Source organism: Schistocerca cancellata, chromosome 7 (assembly GCF_023864275.1).
Source record: "Schistocerca cancellata isolate TAMUIC-IGC-003103 chromosome 7, iqSchCanc2.1, whole genome shotgun sequence".
Taxonomy (NCBI): Eukaryota; Metazoa; Arthropoda; class Insecta; order Orthoptera; family Acrididae; genus Schistocerca; species Schistocerca cancellata.
Genome location: NC_064632.1, coordinates 291,211,916 through 291,236,015, shown reverse-complemented (window position 1 = coordinate 291,236,015; position 24,100 = coordinate 291,211,916). Strand labels below are relative to the sequence as shown.

At 38.3% G+C, this 24,100-nt stretch overlaps 1 protein-coding gene across 1 annotated transcript in view; it reads right to left on the bottom strand.

The window, feature by feature from the left end:
- Positions 1-24,100, bottom strand: part of LOC126092294 (dipeptidase 1-like) — a 510,684-nt gene that overhangs the window by 41,945 nt on the left and 444,639 nt on the right. Inside the window, exon 6 of the mRNA XM_049907813.1 lies at positions 13,152-13,215. Coding sequence (XP_049763770.1) covers positions 13,152-13,215 — 64 coding nt within the window. The remainder of the gene's footprint in view (positions 1-13,151; positions 13,216-24,100) is intronic.

Below are 24,100 nucleotides of genomic sequence, written 5' to 3'. Positions count from 1 at the left end.
TCCACCTAACCTTCGTAACCTCTTGGTTCATCCCTATGAAATCCCCAAACCACCTTCCCTACCCTCTGGCTCCTACCCTTGTAACCGCCCCCGGTGTAAAACCTGTCCCATGCACCCTCCCACCACGACCTACTCCAGTCCTGTAACCCGGAAGGTGTACACAATCAAAGGCAGAGCCATGTGTGAAAGCACCCACGTGATCTACCAACTGACCTGCCTACACTGTGATGCATTCTATGTGGGAATGACCAGCAACAAACTGTCCATTCGCATGAATGGACACAGGCAGACAGTGTTTGTTGGTAATGAGGATCACCCTGTGGCTAAACATGCCTTGGTGCACGGGCAGCACATCTTGGCACAGTGTTACACCGTCCGGGTTATCTGGATACTTCCCACTAACACCAACCTGTCAGAACTCCGGAGATGGGAACTTGCCCTTCAGCATATCCTCTCTTCTCGCTATCCGCCAGGCCTCAATCTCCGCTAATTTCTAATTTCAATCTGCCGCCGCTCATACCTCACCTGTCTTTCAACATCATCTTTGCCTCTGTACTTCCGTCCCGACTGACCTCTCTGCCCAAACTCTTTGCCTTTACAAATGTCTGCTTGTGTCTGTGTAGGTGTGGATGGATATGTGTGTGTGTGCGAGTGTATACCTGTCCTTTTTTCCCCCTAAGGTAAGTCTTTCCGCTCCCGGGATTGGAATGACTCCTTACCCTCTCCCTTAAAACCCATAACCTTTTGTCTTTCCTTCTCCTTCCCTCTTTCCTGACGAGGCAACCGTTGGTTGCGAAAGCTTGGATTTTGTGTGTATGTTTGTGTTTGTTTGTGTGTCTGTCGACCTGCCAGCACTTTCATTTGGTAAGTCACATCATCTTTGTTTTTATATATATATATATATATATATATATATATATATATATATATATATATATATATATATATATAAAAGAAATGTGTTCAATCAATGATTGAATGATAAAACAAAAGAAACAAGATGACTCTATAATGAAAAAATAATAATAATAAGTGGGGAGAAAAATAAGAACAGCAAAAAATGAAACTTGGGAAAGAACATATACCAATGTAAACAGTAGCTTAGGTTTTGGGAGAGTGAAAGAAATTCAGTCAGTATTAAAAGGGCTCCATCAAGAGAGACAAGTCACAACAGTTCTCCAACTGATAACACATGAAAGAAAAAGAACCACTATTTCCAAAAATTATTAAAAGAAGATCATGCAGACTGTTTTGATCAAGGAATAGTGGAAGAAAATAAACAAGAAAATTACATGATATAAATTTCAGAAAAGAAGATGTTTTAAGTACTACAAACAGGAAAGAATGGTACACCAGATAGACTAGGCAGTTTCAATACAGAGATTTTGAAATATGGTGCTCACAAACTTGAGAAAATAACCCAAACAACAAAATATTACAGTTGATGTAATACCTAAGGAAGTGAAGTTACATTATTTCAGTGCCATATTTATGTGAGGGGATTGCAAAATATTCTCATATTTTCGAGGAATTTGTGCTACACTCTCAGGAATAAAAAGGTTTGGTAAAGTAATAAGAAACAAACAGGAGGATAATTTTAGACCTTATCTAGACCACATTTTCAGTTTAAGACAAATTTTGTAAAAACAGAAAAATAAAAAAAAAATATTGCTTTAGCTTTCACTGATTTAGAAAAAGCATATGATACTGTTCCAAGGAATCTGCTCTGAAAAGCATTATATTTCACAAATACAGAGGACCCTTAAATTAAAATAATGGTTCAAATGGTTCAGAGCACTATGTGACTTAACTTCTGTGGTCATCAGTCGCCTAGAACGTAGTACTAATTAAACCTAACTAACCTAAGGACATCACACACATCCATGGCCGAGACAGGATTCGAACCTGCGACCATAGCGGTCACGCGGGTCCAGACTGAAGCGCCTAGAACCGCACGGTCACACCGTCCGGCTAAATTAAAATAATACTAGAAACATTTGAAGATAAGACACACCAAACTAAATTCAGTATTATAATTTTGCAGGAACTTAGGTCATCATAGCGCAGTATGGAGAGGGTGCAGATTACATGAGAGATCAGTTAGCAATAAAATAATAATAATAAAAAATAGAATCTTAAGAGTAATTATCAAAAAACAGAATATCTTATCAATGACCTAGATGAACTGTACATAGCATTATCATATCGATTGCTACAGCCACAAATTTGTTAAATGACAATTCCATTTTCTACTTTGGCTCTTATACAATTAGTGTCACTTATATTACATGATCAGCTGATTTCAACACTATCATTGAACATTGATGGGAAACAGTCAAAAAGATCAGTAACTTTTGCTACATGGGATCTATTATCGAAAAAGAGGGAAAATTGGATGTTGAAATTAATAAAAGAATTAATACTGACTGGAAGATCATTGGGATGATCAACTTTACAGAGCAGTTATGTTACACATAGAACTAAAAGACTCATACCAAGCCAGTATTAGATTATGTAGTCTCAAATGTAGCAATGACTGGACAACTAATCAGAAACAGTTCAATAAGGTGAAGGTATTAATAGATGGCTCTTTGGAAAACATCAAGAAGAATCTCACGAAAATAAAAGCAAGGAACAATTAAATGTTAACAAAAATGGAAATGGAAGGAGGAATATGTGACATGTCAGTTAGCTGGACATTGAAGTGCTAAGGACATGTAAGAAAAAAGAGAAGACGGCGACCTATGACCATCTCGTTCCCAAATGTACAGTTGATAATGAGAAGACTTGGTGCAGAAGAATACATTCAAGGTCAAAATATTTAGAGGAACTTCTTAAAAAGAGAGAGTTTAATAACTTTTTACATCTAAAGAGTGGTTTTGCAAGGGACTGAGACAGGGGATGCTGCAGGGAATTTAGCCAATTTACTCGGTTGAGAGGGAGACTTGTTTGTCTGGATGAAATTTCCTATGGTGAATATATAGGGTCAACTAAGAAGTTTGTAATTGACTCCTAACTTTTATTTAGAATTTTAATTACAGAAATGATTGCACTAGCAGACGTGCTTCCACACTAGTAGTTAAGTCATCCTGCAGGGACACTGACTGTTTATCACCATTCTGTCTGCTTCACAAAAACAACCTATAAAATCTAGGGCCAGCAGGATCTTGAGGCTAATTAACTTCTTCACAGTAACTCCAGCCTATGACTCTGGCTACATCCATTGATAACTGTTTCTCACTGATTTCCACATCTAACCTTACTACTGACTGCTTCCCAACTGTTTTTGGATGCTCGGTCCTACAGTTTTGTTTCATTTTCCCATTCAACCCTGAAATGACATAATGACAAATGGTTTCTCATGGTCTTATTGGTTACCCTGATTTGTTGTTCCTCACAGGCTGAGTGGAAGGGATATGGATGTCATTAGCTTCTCATAATGTAGTTTGCACCGTCTCTCTTTCTCTCTTACCCCCCCCCCCCCCCCCACACACACACACAAAAACCCCTCACAGCTGTCCAAATCTTATCCTTTTTTACCTAAGGATCTTCCTTCATTAATTCTGTCACATCACTTATTTACAGGCCCCTCTCTGTTTGGTTGTGCCTGTGACCCTATGGTGAGGTGTTCTGAGGAAATTTCTAAAATGCTCAAACTCTGTCTTTACTTTCGTTGCTTCCAGTACTGTTTACAGGAATTGGCTTTTCACTGTGGATGCAACAGCTTGTATGCTAATATATGAAAATTTCTGAGTTGCTGATATGGTGGAGGAGAAAAATCTTTATATTGAAAAACTTCAGTTAATAATAATAATAATAATAATAATAATAATAATAATAATTACTGCTATAGCATTTTGCAAGATATAGATATTGTAATGTAACAGACTGATACGTATAACATTTGGTCCGACAGTTTTGAATAGTTTTATTAGTTCAGTCATGATTTTTAGGTGCCACCCTCTCCCTCTTTTCACTCCTACACTTCCACCTGTGTTACTTTTTGCTATTAACTGTGATGTGCACATCATCATCATCATATGCATCAATTGGGTCAAATGCAATACACATAAAAACATCTTTGTGCAACTATGTATACTATATAAATACCAAAATGGTCCAGACCATACACAAATGTTGGAAGAAGTAAACTCTTGATGCCACTGGGGAATCGTCTGTTAGGACACTCAGACACTCATTTACAACACGGCTCACTGAATGTCACTACAGTGACATTTACTGTCAGCTGTCAGTTCAAAAGGCATGTTTTACTTGCACATACCTTCTCCACTCTGGCATCAGAATCGGAATCAGAATTTTATTGTCTCACAACATACAAGTTAAATCATTGATTTTGTGTACAGGAGACTCGTCAGCTTATAACTATGATAAATTACACATGGAATACAATATTTTTTGTATAATCACAATAAAATCTGAATATTATTTATTATTATTGTTTTTATCCTGCTCAGTTGGTCAGATCATTAAAAAAATTCATCAACAGAATAATAACATTTCTGCACCAGGGTGCTATACAATTCTCTTTTCACTGCCTCAGTTTGGACCTTTCTAAAATTTGTGTCTTTCAGTTTATTGTATACTTTCATTACCATATATTGTGCAGTCTGTGCAAAAAGATTAAGCCTGTGTGTAGGCACCATGAAACTTTCTTTGTTTCTAGTTTCGTAACTATGCTGGAAATTATTTGATAAAAAGAGTTTAGGGTTATTACTTGTGAAAAGAATTATTTCATGCAGATACAATGAGGGAACACTTAGTATCTTAAGATCTCTAAATAATGGCCGACAAGATTCTTTTGGCTTTGCACTGCATATGTTTCTGATTATTTTTTTATGCAAAGTTAATATTTTTGTCATGTTGCTAGTATTCCCCCAGAAGACAATACTGTATCTCACTACTGACTTAAAGTAACTATGGTATACTACTTTTTTGTGTCTAAACTAGTGACATTGGCTACGATTGTCATAGCAAACGCCAGGCTGTTTAGTTTAATTTTTGGATAATCTATGTGTGAGGACCGTGATAGGTTTCTGTCCAATTGCATTCCTAAGAATTTAACATGCTCTGCTTCATTTAGCTCCCTGCTTCTGTGCATAATGTGAATATCATTTATTCGAGACTGTTATTTGTTAAGCTGTACCCACCTCTCACAGGTGATGAAAGCCGGGAACTTTAACAGATGGGTTGTCAGTAAATTCATGATTTCAGGTTTCCACAGCTTGCCACTCACATTTCCACTCAGTATTGTGACTGAACTCAGTGGAGAGCATTTGGACTCTTTCATGTGCTGGTCTTCTGTATCTGAAATGTTTCTTGGCACTGAGAGTAAATCTTCACGAAGAACTTGATGACAAGGTTGCAGAGAGCTGCCTTTAGATGAAGGGGAGCTTGATAGATGTTCAGCAGTATTGGCAGCCAGCATGTATGTGCCATTAAAGGTTCTCATAGCTGCATTAAAATGATTTTCTGCTTTCTTCATATGAGTGCTGCAGAGACCAACTGGTATGCAATAATCTGCTGCAGAGTATACCACTGCAAAGGATGCTCCGTGAAGAACTGATGTATTTGCTCCCCATGTGTTAATTGCCAGCTTCCTCATCTGGTTCACTCATGTCTGAACCATCGTAGCTTTATTGGAGAGGTGTTTACAATATGTGAGTCTTCTGTCTAATGTGACACACACGGGTACATTGACAATGCCAAGAGGACCAAACAGTGGGGTCATCTTTGTTGATGGTTAGAGAGGTGGAAAAGACATACTTCCATTATGGAAACGTTAGGGCTAAGTCACCAGGTCTGCTTATATTCATAAAATTTAGTAGGGTGTTTGTCAAGTGTTCTTCACATACAGAAAGATCTTCACTCTGATTTTATACTGCAAGGTCATCTGCATGTTGGAATTTCCAGCAGGTCAAGTTTGGCAGGTCTGCTGTGGACAGATTGGATAACACTGGAGCAAGAACAGAGTCTGTAGGCAATCCATCATTCAGTACATGCCATCTGCAATTGTGTTAGTCTAAACTATCAAGCCAATTTTAATGAGAATCTTGTAGAGAAATCATTTGAGTTATAAAACTGTAACTATATTGTGAGTTTTAACAGATAAATAAACACTAATCTCATTATTAAAAAGTTATATAAGTGGCTGCAACCGCAATCACATGTCTCCATTTATGGCAAGTTGAAAAAGAGTGAGAGGGAGGAAGAGACAGAGTGATATATACATGCATATGATAAACCCCTGATCTCATTTGTACTGAGACTGCTCTGAGTGGAATGCACAAGTTCTAATTAATGTTCACCAGCCTGCAGTCTTCAACAGTTTTTGTGCCCTGCACAGAAGACAAAACGTAGGTCATAAATTCGATACAGTTTGTTTATACAGGACGCAACTCACTTTTTATCAGCAGAACATGAGAAACTGCACAATTTTATTCCACTTCAGAGTCACAAATAATTTCTATTCTTCAACAAATTAATGAATTGCATATTTCTGAAATTATGTTCACACTGTTCTCAGCTATATATCCATATAACCATACTTGCTAATAAAGTCTTAACCTGGACCAACCATAGCAGAAAACATGTCTGTCCTCTGAGGCTTCTGAACCAGCTTTGGTCTTACAGCCAAACCATTTTGCCTGCCACCCAAATTAGGCAGAATCCAAAGATCACCAAAGTGCTTCATCTGCCTTTTTGTTTAGCAGTTGTTTATTATTCTGGTGGGTATTAATACTTGTGAAATAACAGAATGATATTACGCTATCGAGAGAGAGATGATTTAATTTGAAATGTAAGTAAATCAACTGTTTATTTTGTCTAATATTAATAATGGACGATTATCATTTTGGTGCACAATTTCCAAATGCAGCAGCTAATCGTGGAGAAGGACCACAATTTAGGCGATCTCTCTCATGATACCCTTACCAAACAAACTATCTGTCATTGAAACCTTATATCACATAATGTCATCTTGCCACTTCTGCCTTTGCAACTGCTCTAAGAAGAGCTTTGTGTACCTGAATATGATAGCTGCAAAGCTAGAAATATTACAAGTTCAGTTTAGTTAATGCTCAGTTTTGGCACTCTGTTTGTTCAGTCTGATTGTTAAGGAAAATTTTTGTAATGTAGAAGCAACAAGTAAAGAAACTATAGATAAATCAAGAATGTAAAAAGAAGTCTTGCTGTGTAAAAAATAAATTATAATATGATAAGAATGTCACAGTCAAAAAAAGTCCATTTGAGAGTTTGTCACAACTTAAATCATAAATATGATGGATGAAATCATCTTTGGCTTCCTTTGAGGTGGCTGTATTGAAATTCCATGATGTTTCGATGAGAGTGACACTCACTGAAATGCTGCGGAACTTCAACACAGCCCCAGATGGAGGCTCAAGAAGATTTTGTCAGCATTATATATGGGAAAGTCTAAATTCACATTTAAGTTATACCTGTTCACTAAATTTATCAATCTATTGAAGTTAACATTTTGCATATTTTGAGGGCAACATGTGGGCAGGGGTCAGCCTTAAATTCTGTTTTCTGTTCATCCCAAATTCCTACAAGATTTGGTGCTGGATGTGTTCTTGTTCTTGCCATACCTAAATGATTACCTGAGACAAAAACTGTGATATTTGCTAAAAGTTACTTTGAAAATGCAGGAATAATTAGTGAATCACAATAAGTTTTAGGAAAAACTTGTCAACTGTTGATGTTATAGACTTAGTAGTCAAACACATACATCAAGAGTTTGAGGATAAAGAATTTGCTGAAGTCACCTTTTGTGATCTAAGTAAGGCTTTTGACTGTGTAGAGCATAAAATACTCCTAGAAAAAATGGAGTACTTTGGCATTTGAGGTGACAGCTTTAAACTATTGAAATGATACCTACAGGATCACAAGCAAGCTGTTTGTGTAGGTAAAGAAAAGTCCAGTACTGAATTAGTTAAATAGTTGGGACAATGTGGAGGCTGGCCGTGTGGTATCGCCCGCTCTGCCTGTGAGTGGACATGTGGGCGCTCCTTCAGCAAGGTCCAAGCAGGCACACAGGGGGAGGAGTTTATTAGTGATTGGGAGCTCCAACATTAAGCGGGTGATGGAGCCCCTTAGGGAAATAGCGGAAAGGTCAGGAAAGAAGGCCAGTGTTCACTCTGTCTACTTGCCGGGTGTCTCATCCAAGATGTGGAGGAGGCCCTGCCGGTGGCGATATAGAGCACTGGGTGCACCCGACTGCAAATTGTTGCTCATGTCAGCACCAATGACTCCTGCCGTCTGGGTTCGGAGGTCATCCTCAGTTCATACAGGCGGTTGGCGGAGTTGGTGAAGGCAGAAAGCCTTGCTCGCGGGGTGGAATCTGAGCTAATTATTTGTAGTATTGTTCCCAGAACCGATCACGGTCCTCTGGTTTGGAGCTGAGTGGAAGGCTCAGACATTTCTGCGGAGATCTGGGGGGTGCAAATTTCTCGACTTCCGCTATCAGGTGAAGAAATGTAGGGTCCCCCTGAATAGGTCAGGTGTGCACTACACGCAGGAAGTGGGTACAAGGGTAGTGGAGTACATGTGGAGTGCACATATGGGTTTTTTAGGTTAGAGAATTCCCTCCCTAGGCCCGACAAGATGCCTCCTGAGATGCAGCAATGTAGGAGTAGGCAAAATGCAACAGGGAATAACAATATTAATGTGCTAATAGTAAACTGTAGGAGCATCTATAGAAAGGTCCCAGAACTACTCTCATTAATAAAAGGTCACAATGCCCACATAGTACTAGGGACAGAAAGTTGGCTGAAACCAGATGTAAACAGTAATGAAATCCTAAACTCAGATTGGAATGTATACTGCAGAGACAGGATGGACAGTGAAGGGGGAGGCGTGTTTATAGCGATAAGAAGTGCAACAGTATCGAAGGAAATTGATGGAGATCCAAAATGTGAAATAATTTGGGTGAAAGTCACGGTTAAAGCAGGCTCAGACGTGGTAATTGGATGTCTCTATAGGCCCCCTGGCTCAGCAGTTGTTGTGGCAGAGCACCTGAAGGAAAATTTGGAAAATATTTTGGGTAGATTTCCTGACCATGTTATAGTTGTGGGTGGAGATTTTATTTTGCCAGATACAGACTGGGAGACTCAAACGTTTATAATGGGTGGCAGGGACAAAGAATCCAGTGAAATTTTTTTAAGTGCATTATCTGAAAACTACCTTGAGCAATTAAACAGAGAACCGAATCATGGCGATAACATATTAGACCTTCTGGTGACAAACAGACCAGAACTATTTGAAACAGTTAATGCAGAACAGGGAATCAGTGATCATAAAGCAGTTACTGCATCGATGATTTTAGCCGTAAATAGAAATATTAAAAAAGGTAGGAAGATTTTTCTGTTTAGCAAAAGTGACAAAAAGCAGATTTCAGAGTACCTGATGGCTCAACACAAAAGTGTTGTCTCAAGTACAGATAGTGTTGAGGATCAGTGGACAAAGTTGAAAGCCATCGTACAATATGCGTTAGATGAGTATATGCCAAGGAAGATGGTAAGAGATGGAAAAGAGTCACCGTGGTACAACAACCGAGTTAGAAAACTGCTGCGGAAGCAAAGGGAACTTCACAGCAAACATAAACATAGCCAAAGCCTTGCAGACAAACAAAAATTACACAAAGCGAAATGTAGTGTGAGGAGGGCTATGCGAGAGGTGTTCAATGAATTCGAAAGTAAAGTTCTATGTATTGACTTGGCAGAAAATCCTAAGAAATTCTGGTCTTATGTCAAAGTGGTAGGTGGATCAAAACAAAATGTCCAGACACTCTGCGACGAAAATGGTACTGAAACAGAGGATGACGGACTAAAAACCAAAATACTAAATGTCTTTTTCCAAAGCTGTTTCACAGAGGAAGACTGCACTGTAGTTCCTTCTCTAAGATTGTCGCACAGATGACAAAATGGTAGATATCAAAATAGATGACAGAGGGATAGAGAAACAATTAAAATCGCTCAGAAGAGGAAAGGCCGCTGGACCTGATGGGATACCAGTTCGATTTTACACAGAGTACGCGAAGAACTTGCCGCCGCCCCCCCCCCCCCCCCTTTTCTTGCAACGGTAAACTGTAGGTCTCTAGAAGAGCGTAGCATTCCAAGGGATTGGAAAAGGGCACAGATTATCCTAGTTTTCAAGAAGGGATGTCGAACAGATGTGCTGAACTATAGACCTAACATCTATCAGTTGTAGAATTTTGGAACACATATTATGTTCGAGTATAATGACTTTTCTGGAGACTAGAAATCTACTCTGTAGGAATCAGCATGGGTTTCAAAAAAGACAATTGCGTGAAACCCAGTTGCACTATTCGTCCACGAGACTCAGAGGGCCATAGACACGGGTACCCAGGTAGATGCCGTGTTTCTTGACTTCTGCAAGGCGTTCGATACAGTTCCCCACAGTTGTTTAATAAACAAAGTAGGAGCATTTGGACTATCAGACCAATTGTGTGATTGGATTGAAGAGTTCCTAAATAACAGAATGCAGCATGTCATTCTCAATGGAGAGAAGTCTTCTGAAGTAAGAGTGATTTCAGGTGTGCCGCAGGGGAGTGTCGTAGGACATCGGAGGATGACATCGGAGGTTCACTGAGGTTTTTTGTGGATGATGCTGTGGTATATCGAGAGGTAAAACAATGGAAAATTGTACTGAAATGCAGGAGGATCTGCAGCGAATTGACACATGGTGCAGGGAATGGCAATTGAATCTCAATGTAGATAAGTGTAATGTGCTGCGAATACATAGAAAGAAAGATCCCTTATCATTTTGCTACAATATAGCAGGTCAGCAACTGGAAGCAGTTAATTCCATAAATTATCTGGGAGTACGCATTAGGAGTTATTTAAAATGGAATGATCATATAAAGTTGATCGTCGATAAAGCAGATGCCAGACTGAGATTCATTGGAAGAATCCTAAGGAAATGCAATCTGAAAACAAAGGAAGTAGGTTACAGTACACTTGTTCGCCCACTGCTTGAATACTGCTCAGCAGTGTGGGATATGTACCAGATAGGGTTGATTGAAGAGATAGAGAAGATCCAACGGAGAGCAGTGCGCTTCGTTACAAGATCATTTAGTAATCGCGAAAGCATTATGAAGATGATAGATAAACTCCAGTGGAAGATTCTGCAAGAGAGATGCTCAGTAGCTCGGTACGGGCTTTTGTTGAAGTTTTGAGAACATACCTTCAACAAGAAGTCAAGCAGCATATTGCTCCCTCCTACGTATATCTCGCGAAGAGACCATAAGGATAAAATCAGAGAGATTAGAGCCCACAATGAGGCATACCGACAATCCTTCTTTCCACGAACAATACGAGACTGGAATAGAGGGGAGAACCAATAGAGGTACTCAAGGTACCCTCTGCCACACACCATCAAGTGGCTTGCAGAGTATGGATGTAGATGTAAATAGGTGTACCACAGGGATCTGTACTAGGGCCTCGTATGTTCTAATAATGATTAATGATCTGCCATCATTCATTGAGTCCATGACAGTTCTATATGGAGATGATACAACTTTCCTTCATTGTAATAATAATTTCAGTAGCCTCAAGGCTTCTGTTGCTGAGACAATGGCTTAAGTATCCTATTGGTTTAAGGTAAATGGCTTCCTACTGAATGATAAGAAAATGCAGCAGATGGTTTTTAGTCTAAAAGACAAGCCTCCATCAGATTATCCTAGTTGTGTTAAGTTTTTAGAGATATATATAGATGAAAAATTATCCTGGGGTCAACATGTACAATATATTAGTGGTAAATTATCTAGACTGATGTATTTGCTATGGTGACTTATGGACTGTGTACCTCAAAATTGTGTTAGAACATCGTATTTTGCATTTTTCCACAGCATCCTAACATATGGTATTATTTTATGGGGGAACTCGAGTTCAGTGCGAGACATCCTAATACTACAAAAGAAAACCATTAGGATAATTACTGGTTCTCCATATAAAGCACACTGCAAACCATTGTTCAGTGAAAAAAATCATGACAATAATAGTTTATATATTTACTATATTTTACTCCACACAAAAAAGAAGCTACTGGAAGCAAAATGTAGAGAAAATATACATTTCTACAACATGAGAAGGAGCAGATGCATTTATACTCCTTACCACAGGCTGTCAAAGTCACTTAACAGCTATGAACTGATGGGGCTCAAATTATTTAATAAGCTTCCACAATATATACAAGAACTACCTGAACAAGCATTAAAACAAAAACTTTATGAATGGCTAGTTGCTCACCCATTCAATGACATAAATGATTATTTCAAATATAATATATTTTGTAGTATTACTGACATGCCTCTTGTTTTCTTTGCATCAACAGTTATATTGCATTATATGCCTGACATTGTCTATTGCTGTAATGGCCGAATGACGATAAAATTACTACTACTACTACTACTACTACTACTACTACTATTATTATTATTATCATGGTTTTTGATGGTAGTTGTTTTTCTTTTAACATACATAAATGTATAAATAATGTCTGTAGTATCTGTTTATGTCTATTGATGTATAACTTGACTTGTTCCACATCTCTGAATGCTCTTCTTCATTATGGCATTTGCAGAACTCAATATGTGAATGAATGAATGACAAAAACTGTGAGGATCCATTGGTGCTTTCAGTATTTCTAGGAACATATTTTCATGATGATATTGTTCAATGCTGAAAACAGAGGTACACAATCACAAGTAGTGTTTAACTACTTGTTAATTTATTATTCATTGAATAATTTTAAGTACCATTGAGTTCATTATGAACACAACTGTTATGTACTTAGATGAATGGCACTCTTACATTGAGACTGTAATGTGATAGTGAGAAAAGTAAATACTCCAAATATGAAATACATTATGTCAATAATGAGGAATAACCAGCCTTTACAACAGAAAGTAAACATGTTTAGTATCTGCAGTTAAAAGTTCAGTATGACCAAGTTTCCTTCTGTCGCTATACTGTAGATAGTATGTTTCAGTGAGACTTTTATCTCATATCTTCCTTTATTCATGCTTCTACACAGGCAGGCAATGTTTTATAGATGCAGTGAGAACAGTTTAAATTTATGTATATGTCTCTTACCTTCCCAAAATCTGTTAAACCTTTTACTGTGAGAACTTCTTTGTCTTCGGGAGATGCTGTAGCCCTGTAAAAGATAGAGAAGTTCCTATGTGCATAAATGAAAATCTTATGTTTATCATTATAGAAACCCTTCTGCTGATGAAGCATATATTACTAGACACTGAAAATGCCATATCTTTAATGAATTATGAGAAAACTGTGAAACTAATGTGTCAATGAGTACCCTAATATTAACATATTTTCTTAATTATGTTGCACCAAGTCAGTCGATGAGCCAGGTTATACGTGATGGCCTGCTTCAAACATAGGTAGTAAGTGGTGAAATGTAATGACATATCAGAGCTCAATATATGTAAGCTGCAGGTAACTGATTAAACAAAGATAATGCAGTATGTATAGTGAAGGCATAAAACCTATTTGCAGTATTTGATTTGACAGTTTGAGCATAACAGTTAGACTATGATGCTGAAAATGTACAGGCTTTGCCTTTAAAATATCTCTGAGGCAGAGGGTAAAGTAATTAAAATTCATAATGGCAGAGATCCTGAACAATATTCAATAGTATTGCACTAGCTGCTCATCTTACACAATGGTTACATGAATGTACTGGAACAGGACAGCTAGAATAATGTTCTGATGGAATATGGCCCTCACTGTTAAGCTGCTTTGAAAATGTGGCCTTTCAATAGTTCAAGCTGTTGTCTCCTTGTGTGTGTTGATGGCAGTATAAGAGTGGATCAGTTCCATGTTTCAGCATGTATTTTGGTGTGATGTATCAGATATATAACAACTGCAAAGACTTTAGTGGAAGTGAGTATCATTAGCAATTTTGAATGCTTTGAACTGTAGGCTTTCCCAAAAGAGCCAATGACATGAACTTCCAGTGTTGTTTCCAAGTCATTGTTTTCCTACAGCGTATAAGGTAACACTGGTATTTTCAGCAATGGAGTGCTTATCATTATTGCTGCAGTAGCTTCAGTGCTTTGGAATATGTGGAAAAAATCATACAATCAACTCAGTAAGTGAGAAAGGTGTTGGTCTGCAAAAGTAGTAACATTGTACAAATGCCTCGTATGTAGTGAAAAACAGCACTTGAGCAATTTGAGAGGAAGAGCAACTGCTTTTTTTTTTCAATGTAACTGCTTGATGGCAAGGAAGCTAACACAGGCCACCACAAATATACCGAAGTTCAGTTTTTGCTAAGTTATTGCACAAAATATGGAGAATTTTCTGGTATACACAAATAATTTTTAACATTTATATAAGAGGCAGTCAAGTGAAAATGAGACATACTATACAATGAGCATGGTATTGATGCTGGTACTGCAGGTAAGTGTGTGTATATAAGTGCCCTTTATTGGGAATCATAAAGTAACAGCAGAAACATTCTCCACTGTGCCGTTTGTCTGTTAGACGTGCTTGACTTGAGGCCAGTGAGTCTTGTGGGCATCTGACTTCACTATGGAGGCCAGGAAAGAGGGGCAGTGAGGTTTAGTGCAGTTTTTGACTGCAGAAGGAGTGTCAGACCCAAAGTCTGCTATGCAAGATGAACAGAGTATGTCATGTGCATGCACATTTACATCATGGTGGAATAAATGATTTCAAGAAGGTTGAGTGTCACTCAAAGACAGCAGTCATCCATGACAAGCTCATCGTGTCTTTATCCCTTGTGTCATTGCTGTGATGGGTGCTGCCATCAGAAAAGTCCGATGACAAACTGTGGAAGACATTTGGCTAAAGTTTCTGAGAATCTGTGCGCAGTGGGTTCTCCACAGCCTGACAAAGGAGCAGAATGCTGACATCACTGCAGCACCTAAAATAGTATCATGATGATGAATATCAATTCCTGTCATGTACCATAATGAGTGATGAAACATGTCATTATTTTGAGCTGGAGAGCAAGCACCAGAGTCAACAGTGAAGTACATGGATTCAGCAGCACAGAAAAAAATCCACAGCTATGCAGACCAGCTCCAAGAAAGTCATGATGACTTTTTTTCAACTGAAAGGGCCCAATGCGTTTCGACTTTCTGGAACATGGCGGCACAATTAATGCAAAGCAGTACGTGGACACTTCACAAGAACTGAAGCATCCCATTAAGTCCAGTGACCCAGGAGTATTGATGTACAGTATCAATCTGTTGTAAGATAGTGTCTGCTCAAACACTGCCAAAGTTGTTTGACTACAGACATTCTCCACAGAGTCCAAATCTCCCCCCATGCAGTTTCCATATTTTTGGAGCACTGAAGAAAAACATATGGCCATCAATTTGCTTGACAGAGAAGTGCACACCTGAATACAATCACAGTTCCACAGGCAACCACAAATATTTTTCCATGAAGACATTGACCATCTTACGCAACAGTGGTATAAATGTGTTAACAGTTACAATGATTACTTTTGAAATAATGAACTGTTTACTTACTCTTTTCCCTCTGTCTTATTTTCATCTGACTGCTCCTTATATCTACCAAATTGCGACAGCAGATCTGTTTTTTTAAATGACACTATATAATTTTTCAAAAATAGCTCTGAGAACTATGGGACTTAACATCTGAGGTCATCAGTCCCCTAAAACTTAGAACTACTTAAACCTAACTAACCTAAGGACATCACACACATCCATGCCCGAGGCAGGATTCGGACCTATGACTGTAGCGATCGTGCAGTTCCAGAGTGAAGTGCCTAGAACCGCTCGGCCACACCGGCCGGCCTATATACTTTTTCTGTGGCACTGAAAAACGGAAACTACATACTTTTTCTGTGGCATTAAAAAAAGGAAACTACATATTTTTTGTGGCATTGACAAGAGCCTTCAAAGAGGACTTCAGTGATGTAACACGTCCAAATTTTGATGAAGCATTAATAAGATAGCAGTGCCTCAAACCATTGTCCTACCATCAGGAGAAGAAGTCCTGTGAATATCTGCCCAGTATATGAAACATAAGTAAATGTGTACGAAGTCTGTTCATGAAATCCCGATCGTTCATAATTTCACACCAATGGTGTGCTGGAGCGAAATATGGTTGGTATCCCTGCACATGTCTGTGTTTAATGTGTAACTGCCAGGAGCTGCACTGTTGTATATGTGTTAGTTGTTGTTCAGTGCTGTACTGAATAGAACATTGTGTTGCATAGCTTGTGAATTTAAAGATGGCAGAGTTAGAGAGCAGTGTGTCTTCATTAAATTTGGCATGAAACTCAAAAAACCTTTACAAAGACACACCAAACAATGCAGGAAGCTTATGGTGATGAGTGCTTAAGCCATACTTGGTGTTGCAAATGGTTCACACAGTTTAAAAATGCCCAGATGGAAGTTAAAGATGACGCTCATTCAGGATGCCCTTTGACATCTAGCAGTGACACTCAAGTCAGGAACATCAACAAAATTGTGCATGCTGATCTAAGACTGACTGTCCGAGAGATTGCAGAAGAATGTAACATTTCAGGTGGATCATATCATGAAATTGTGACCCAGCATCCTGAAACGCATCATATTGCCACCAAGTACATCCCATGGCTTTTGAGTCAAGACCAGAAGACCTTTGACTCACAATTGGTGAAGAGCTGTTGGATCGCACAAATGAGAATGAGATTTTTGTTAAGAGAATCATAAGTGGTGATGAGGCATGGGCCCACGGTTATGATGTTGAGACCAAGGGTCAATCTTCACAATGGGTCAGGAAAGGTTCTCCAAGAAGCTCACATCCCCCCCCCCCCCCCCATAATTTAAGAAAATAATTAGTTACATTATGCTTTGTAAAATTTTTTATTTTCCTTGTTTGATGATAGTTGCCTTTAAAAATACATTCAGTAATGAGCTAAAACAAATCATTATTATGGTAGTAAGCAGGTTAACTGAAAACACGTGGCATGAATCATGATAGTGTTATGGCACTGGGGGCAAACTCAAAATTTGTCCCGGTGTGCAAACCTTTGGGTAAAGTCTGGCAACAGTGGACCAGCACTGCGGCCACGCCAACATCAAAAGGACTGGAGCAGAAGTGCCTGTAACCATCCGCCTCGCGTCACATTGATGCTTTGAGACATTATGACACTGCAGCTGTATAAAGCCCAGCCTGCTGTCGCAGTCATTCAGTATGGATAGTTTCGTTCAGTGCATGCTGCAGACGTGTTTAGTGTTCTGACTTTAGTGTCTAGTGGACCATTTTATATGACATTTTATTTGTTTACTTTAGTCTCTTAGTGTATTGTGAATTAGGTTTTCAATGGATAAATTTGTTACCAAAAAGGCACGCTTGGAAGCTGATGATACTGCAAGTCAACCTCCAAAAATTATTGTGCATCAATTGCTTTGTCGTCTTCAGGCGAGAACCATTCACAGCTGAAACCTGAACAATCTGGTAAGGGAAGATCATTTCAGAAGTCTTGGTTGTTCAAATATACATGGCTAGAATATGAAGCATCTAAAGAAAAGGTTTTTTGCAAAACCTGCAAAGAGGCAGATGCTAAAAATCTTTATAAGTTTCTTCAAAAAAAGAAGATGCATTTACTTCCATAGGATTTTCTAATTGGAAAAAGGCTTGGAAAAATTCTGTGTTCATGAAAATATGTTTACACATAAAAGGTGTTCTGAAACTACATTGTATCACTAACCGAAGAGTGGCCTCCCAATTTAATGAACAGTTAGATAGTGATATGAAGAAAGGCCGTTTAGTTCTTGAGAAAATTTTTACTACTGTGCAATTTCTATGCTGACAAAGACTAGCAATTAGAGGGCATGAAGATGTAAACTCAATTTTTTTTCACTTGTTGGAACTCTGAAAGATTGACATACCTGAGTTTAAAGATTGGTTAGGGCATTCGGGGTATAAGTGGATGTCCCATGATATTCAAAACAAGATCACTGATCTAGTAGGAAAGTCTGTGTTGAGAAAGGTATTGGATTCAGTGAAGAAGACTGAACATTTTTCTATTATGGTTGACAAAACAAGTGAGTCTTCGATTCACGAACAAATGTCGTTTTTTATTCTTATTGTTGATGACTCCTTAATCATCAATGAAGACTTTATTGGCTAATACGAGACCCCCAACACTGAATCACAAACTCTGTTTAGTATTTTAAAACTTTTTACTCATCGTGATTTGTCAATGGATAACTTAAGAGGACAGTGCTATGATGGTGCCTCGAATATGAGAGGTAAGTTCAAAGGACAAAAAAAGTTAGTTTTGGATATACAACAAAAACCATGTTATGTGCACTGCAGTGCTCACAGTTTAGTCTTGGCAGTTGTAGACAGTCTCAGCGATCTTATGTCTATGAGGGATGATACGGCTTATTTCTTTTTATATCTTTTATTGCCATGCAATGAACCAGTAGAGGATGTCAATGAAAAAATTCAATGCCCTCATCTAAGTGTTGCTAATCTGAAAAAAACATATGAGGGCTTGATTTGTATATTGAATGGAAAGCGTGATAGTTTTTAACACTTTTGGGAATTGTGTTCAAAAGAAAAACCTTCACAAGTTGATGATCCTTCGTTTCCTCGGAATCGAAGTATACCAAAGAAGTATGAAAGACAGCTCACCACACACTTTCAAAACCCCCAAAGGAATACTACAAAGCTATTTACATTGAAGTTTGTGAAAATTTTTTTCAAAATTGGTCACAGTGCTCTGAATAGTGTCTGTGAAAACTTTGAACTTACATGACATTCTATTTAAGATTTTATTTACAGATAAAGCATCTTTTACAAACCATGGGCAAACGAATCTTCACATTATGCAATACTGGTCATTTGACAGTACATCTGTCAACATGTGTGTGAACTTTTCAAGGACCAGATCATTGATGGGATTGTAGACAACAAGAAGTATCTACAGTTTGTAACAGATATGGCGCACAGTTGCTGGAAGAAACCCCACCTGACATTATTCAAAATTACTGGTGCCAACAAAACAGGCATCACACCCATTCCAGTTCTTCTTAACAGATATCTGCAGATTGTTAAATCAGTTATTTGGAAAACACAAAATGGCTTGTACGCTTACAGATTTTTACCTGTATGGGAAATTAAGACAGAAGGTCTACAAGGAAACATTAATGACTCCCAAAGACATTACGTGTAATGTAACAAGGACGGTCTAGATAAGTTTTAACGTGCAGAAATGTTTGTCCAAAATTGCAAACATGTATCAGTATTTGAGCACTTCATTTGATATTATAACATAACAGATATTGCCATAATTAACAGTATGTGTATACTTCTAGCAATGCTACTGTCTTTTAATTTGTACTTTGACTCATGTCCCTGAAGGCTCTTCTTCATGATGTGATTACTGAACATGTGGCGTACATGAATTACTGTGTTTTTACAGACATGGGGAAAGCTTTAAATAATGTTGAATAGTAATAACTTTCATACACAATGACAAATATTGTAAAGCAATGGTCAGAATAAAAGGATAAGATCCCAATGTAATAGGACTGAGAAAAAGTGTAAGGCTAACTTGCTATCCATCTCCACTCTTTTCCTTATTTACATAGAAGGGAAGGAAGCATTCAGTAAAGGACAAAGGGATAAAAACTGTGGGAGATATTCAGTTGGTGTCCTCCTCTTGGTAAACAATGAAAAATATCTTCAGGAAATAGTTGAAACAGTCGAGTATTCTGAAAATGTTTATGGAATGAAAGTGAATTCAAGATAAACATACACTGTGCAGATATCAGCAAGAAAAAAAAATGAAAATAATTTTCAGTGGAGAAAAACTAGAATACATTCAAGAATACAAACATGTACAAAAGAGAATGAAAATGTAGTTTAAAGAAATGAAAACAAAAACAACAAAAGCAAAACTGCCATTTAAAAAGAGCAGTAGGATGCTTTGTGACAATCTTGACTGTTTACCACAGTGTTCAGTAATATGGAGTAGAAGCTTGGACTTTGAGGGAGGAGGAAAGGAAAAGACTGGAGGTTTCTGAAATGGGGATGTGGCTGTGGAGGTTGAGACATGAAGTGATACTGTACAAAGTGCAGGAGAAGACAGGAAATTACTGATAGCAATAAAAACAAGAAACAAAAACAGAACTGGTCATATCATTAAGGAAAATGAGATTATAAAATCTGAACTTTAAGGACATAAAAGAGAAAATAAAAGCAAGAAGACGAAAGATTCAGCTCGTGCATGACCTGAAAGAAAATGGCAAATACATGAAACTGATAAATTGCAAGAAATTAAAATCACAAGGATCTGCTCACACAGCAGAAAATTAATACACTGATCACCCAGAACATTTTGACCACCAACCTAATATCAATATAAACCCATCCAGGCAATCGCAATGTCTACTGACATGGAATGACTGCTGGTCTGACACCTTCACAGTGCATGTAGTATGGTGGATATACCGACTGTTATGCAGATGGTCATAATGTTCTGGCTGATCAGTGTACATAAATGAAATTTACCATATAATTACCATACGTGACAGTTAAAACTTCCTTGTCACATGTAATATTGCAGTTGTAGTACTTGAAAGTGATGGCTGTTTTTTTGTTGTTTTTTTTCCCCCCCTCCAACTGTGGGATTAGATCTGTGATAAAGTTCTTGAAAGGACATGGTGTGAAAGTGAGTGAAATTCTTCACTGTCTAGTATTCAGGTTGTGTATGTTAGGGACAAACATCTTTATGATTATCGATTTCACCAACCATTTCCTGTGTATATTCTGTAAAGGACCTTCAGAGTTAGATGTATGTGTTGATCAGTAGTGAGGTTTAATTTATCTTTACGTTTTTCCTAGGTTTTGTGGAACAATGCAAGCCAAAACTAGTTGGACACAGATCAAGTCACCATGTAGTGTGGAGAATTACACAGAAAATTAAGAAAATTTTGTACTGCATACAAATAAGTGCGGAAACACTGCTTCACGAGGTATCATCACTGGCAGTCAAATTGCCTCTGGCACAACAGCCTCTTTGACTAGCAGTCAGTTTGGTAACTTGATTGTGTTTGCATACTTATATGGGTATGCTCTATCTGTAATACATGTTGTTCTACACTGCGTGAAAACTATGATTTTTTCACCATACTCATGCCCTACTTACATGGATGACCCACATGATTCAATTTAGATCCACCACATATACAATTTGATTGCAGCAAATAACTGTATGGTCCTTATTTACTGTAGGATAATATTTATTACAAAGTGTACAAACACAATCATGTCACCAGATTGACAGCTGGCTGAAGAGTCTGTTGAGCCAGAGAAGAGTTAACTGCCACCGATGATACTTCATGCAGCTGTGCCCTCATGTATCATATTACAGCAAAAAGCAGGTGGAGTGCAAAAATGGTGTGGGAGTGGCTTCTGACTAGGTTCCAGTAGGCCCTATAGCCATATTGAAGGGAAAAGTAATTGGTAACATCCATTAAAAGCAATTTAGGTGACCACTTTCATTAAATGGTATATACATTGCTCATAGAAGTGGGTTCTTTCTTTAAAAGCTGAAATGTCCCCACTGAAGCAGCTAGAAAATTTTGAGATTGGTTTGATGAGTATGAAATAACGTCTCCCCTCACATGCAACCAGACACAATGGATTTTAATATTCACTAGCCACTGTTCTGCACTTTTCAAGGAATATGAACAGTTTCTTTGGAAGGAATGGTGAAACACACATTGTGTAGCAGTTAAAATCTGCACACATTGATCTACAGGAGTGTTCACACTGTCTTTGAGGGTGAACACTGTGTTAGGTAGTAGTAATTATTGTTTTGCCCAACTCCTGTAGAAAATGGTGTGTTTAGTAGCTCAGTTAGCATACTGGGACAGAAAAGAAGACAGCAGACAGAAGGCTAAAACTATTTCATTGTGGGTGTATTATATTGGTTTCCTCTTTGAACATTGCATGAATATCACAATGGCAGATATTGAGATAAATGATAATGGAATAGAATATCAACAAAAATTGCCCAACAGAGAAAAGGCAACCAGACCTGACGAGATACCAGGATGATTCTATACCGACAACATGCAAGAACTTTCTCTTATTTTAGCAGCAGTGTATCCTAACTTGGTGAAGCAACAAAAGGTCCCACCAATGGGAAAATGGTGGAAATCATTTCTGTTTTCAAGAAATGCTGTTAGAGAGATGCACACCATTATGGGACTATATTGCTGACAATGTGCTGTAAAATTACAAAACACTTTTTATGCTCGTCGTTATAATCTTTTTGCAGAACAAAAACCATCCAAGCACTGTCTTTACAAGGATAAAACCTGATTATGAAAACAATGATTTTATGAAACTCACATCACTATTTGGTCATACGTTACAGAGGGCTGTACACAATGGTGCTCAGGTTGACTATGTTCCTTGACTTTTGGAAGATATTGAATACAGTTCCACAGTGCCACTTAATGAAAAATAAACGAGATTGCCAAATACTGAAACAGATTTGTGACTGGACTGACACTTCCTAGGAAATAGAATTAAACATGACTTTTTAAAAAGGGAAAAATTGTCAGTTGTGAATGTGAGTGCTGTGTGGGAGTTAAAGGTCCATAACTGTATGGCTTATTTGAAAAGTATGAGTAGTTAGTATGTATTTAAATGTTGGCAGCTCAGAACAAAGTGCATGAATGAATTGCCATTTACTAATTGTTTAGGAAGCCACAGAAGTCATTCTGATTCAGTCATTTGAGTGTGGGTGAATGCAAACAACAATAGCTTTGAATATCATTACTCCTATCAGTTGTTAAGTGTGTGCTATTATATGTCTGTGTGCGCAAGGATCCAGGGCTGGTCAGCTTAATCAGGGTTTGTGCCTAGTTTATGAGCCTACAGTAATGAATGAAATAAATGACAATGGTGTTGAGAGCTGAAAAGTGTCCATACAAACGTGAATGATGTTGAGCAGAGTGTACATTCTGTATCCAGACAGATAAATTCATGCAACAGCTGGAACAAAACTGTGATTTGATTGAAGAGTGGTGATCTGGCTGATGATTGTCCTCATGTTTGATGTACCACAATTCACACAATTGTCTTCAAAAAACTTAGATATTAAAAATTATGTGCAAGGCAGATATCAAAAATGTTTACTGGGCAACACAAGGATGAAAGAATAGCAAGTAAATGATCATTTTTGGGAGCTATTATTGTGTACCCTACAGTATTGACCTCTCATGCAATGACCTTTACCCATTCTTGCATTTGAAAAATGGGTTGGTGGATGCAGTTCAAATCTGATGAACAGCCTAAGGATGCAGATGCTTATGTTAATAATGAACAGCAATTATGTGAAAAAATGAAGTAAGTGTGTGGGAAACTGAAACCACCAACAAAAGCTCTTTTTAATGAGTACAAGATGCTGCCCAAAGCATTTCAGAATTTCATTGTAAGAATCAGGAAACTATACTTATATCCTAATGTCCTCAGTCACCTTCAAAGAAGTGATGATTGATGTAAGCAACAATACCAGCGTTGAAACTTCCTGGCAGATTAAAACTGTGTGCCCGACCGAGACTCGAACTCGGGACCTTTGCCTTTCGCGGGCAAGAGCTCTACCATCTGAGCTACCGAAGCACGACTCACGCCCGGTACTCACAGCTTTAATTCTGCCAGTCCCTTGTCTCCTACCTTCCAAACTTTACAGAAGCTCTCCTGCGAACCATGCAGAACTAGCACTCCTGAAAGAAAGGATATTGCGGAGACATGGCTTAGCCACAGCCTGGGGGATGTTTCCAGAATGAGATTTTCACTCTGCAGCGGAGTGTGCGCTGATATGAAACTTTCTGGCAGATTAAAACTGTGTGCCCGACCGAGACTCGAACTCGGGACCTTTGCCTTTCGCGGGCAAGTGCTCTACCAACTGAGCTACCCAAGCACGACTCGCGCCCCGTCCTCACAGCTTTACTTCTGCCAGTATCTCGTCTCCTACCTTCTCCTGCGAACCTTGCAGAACTAGCACTTGGGTAGCT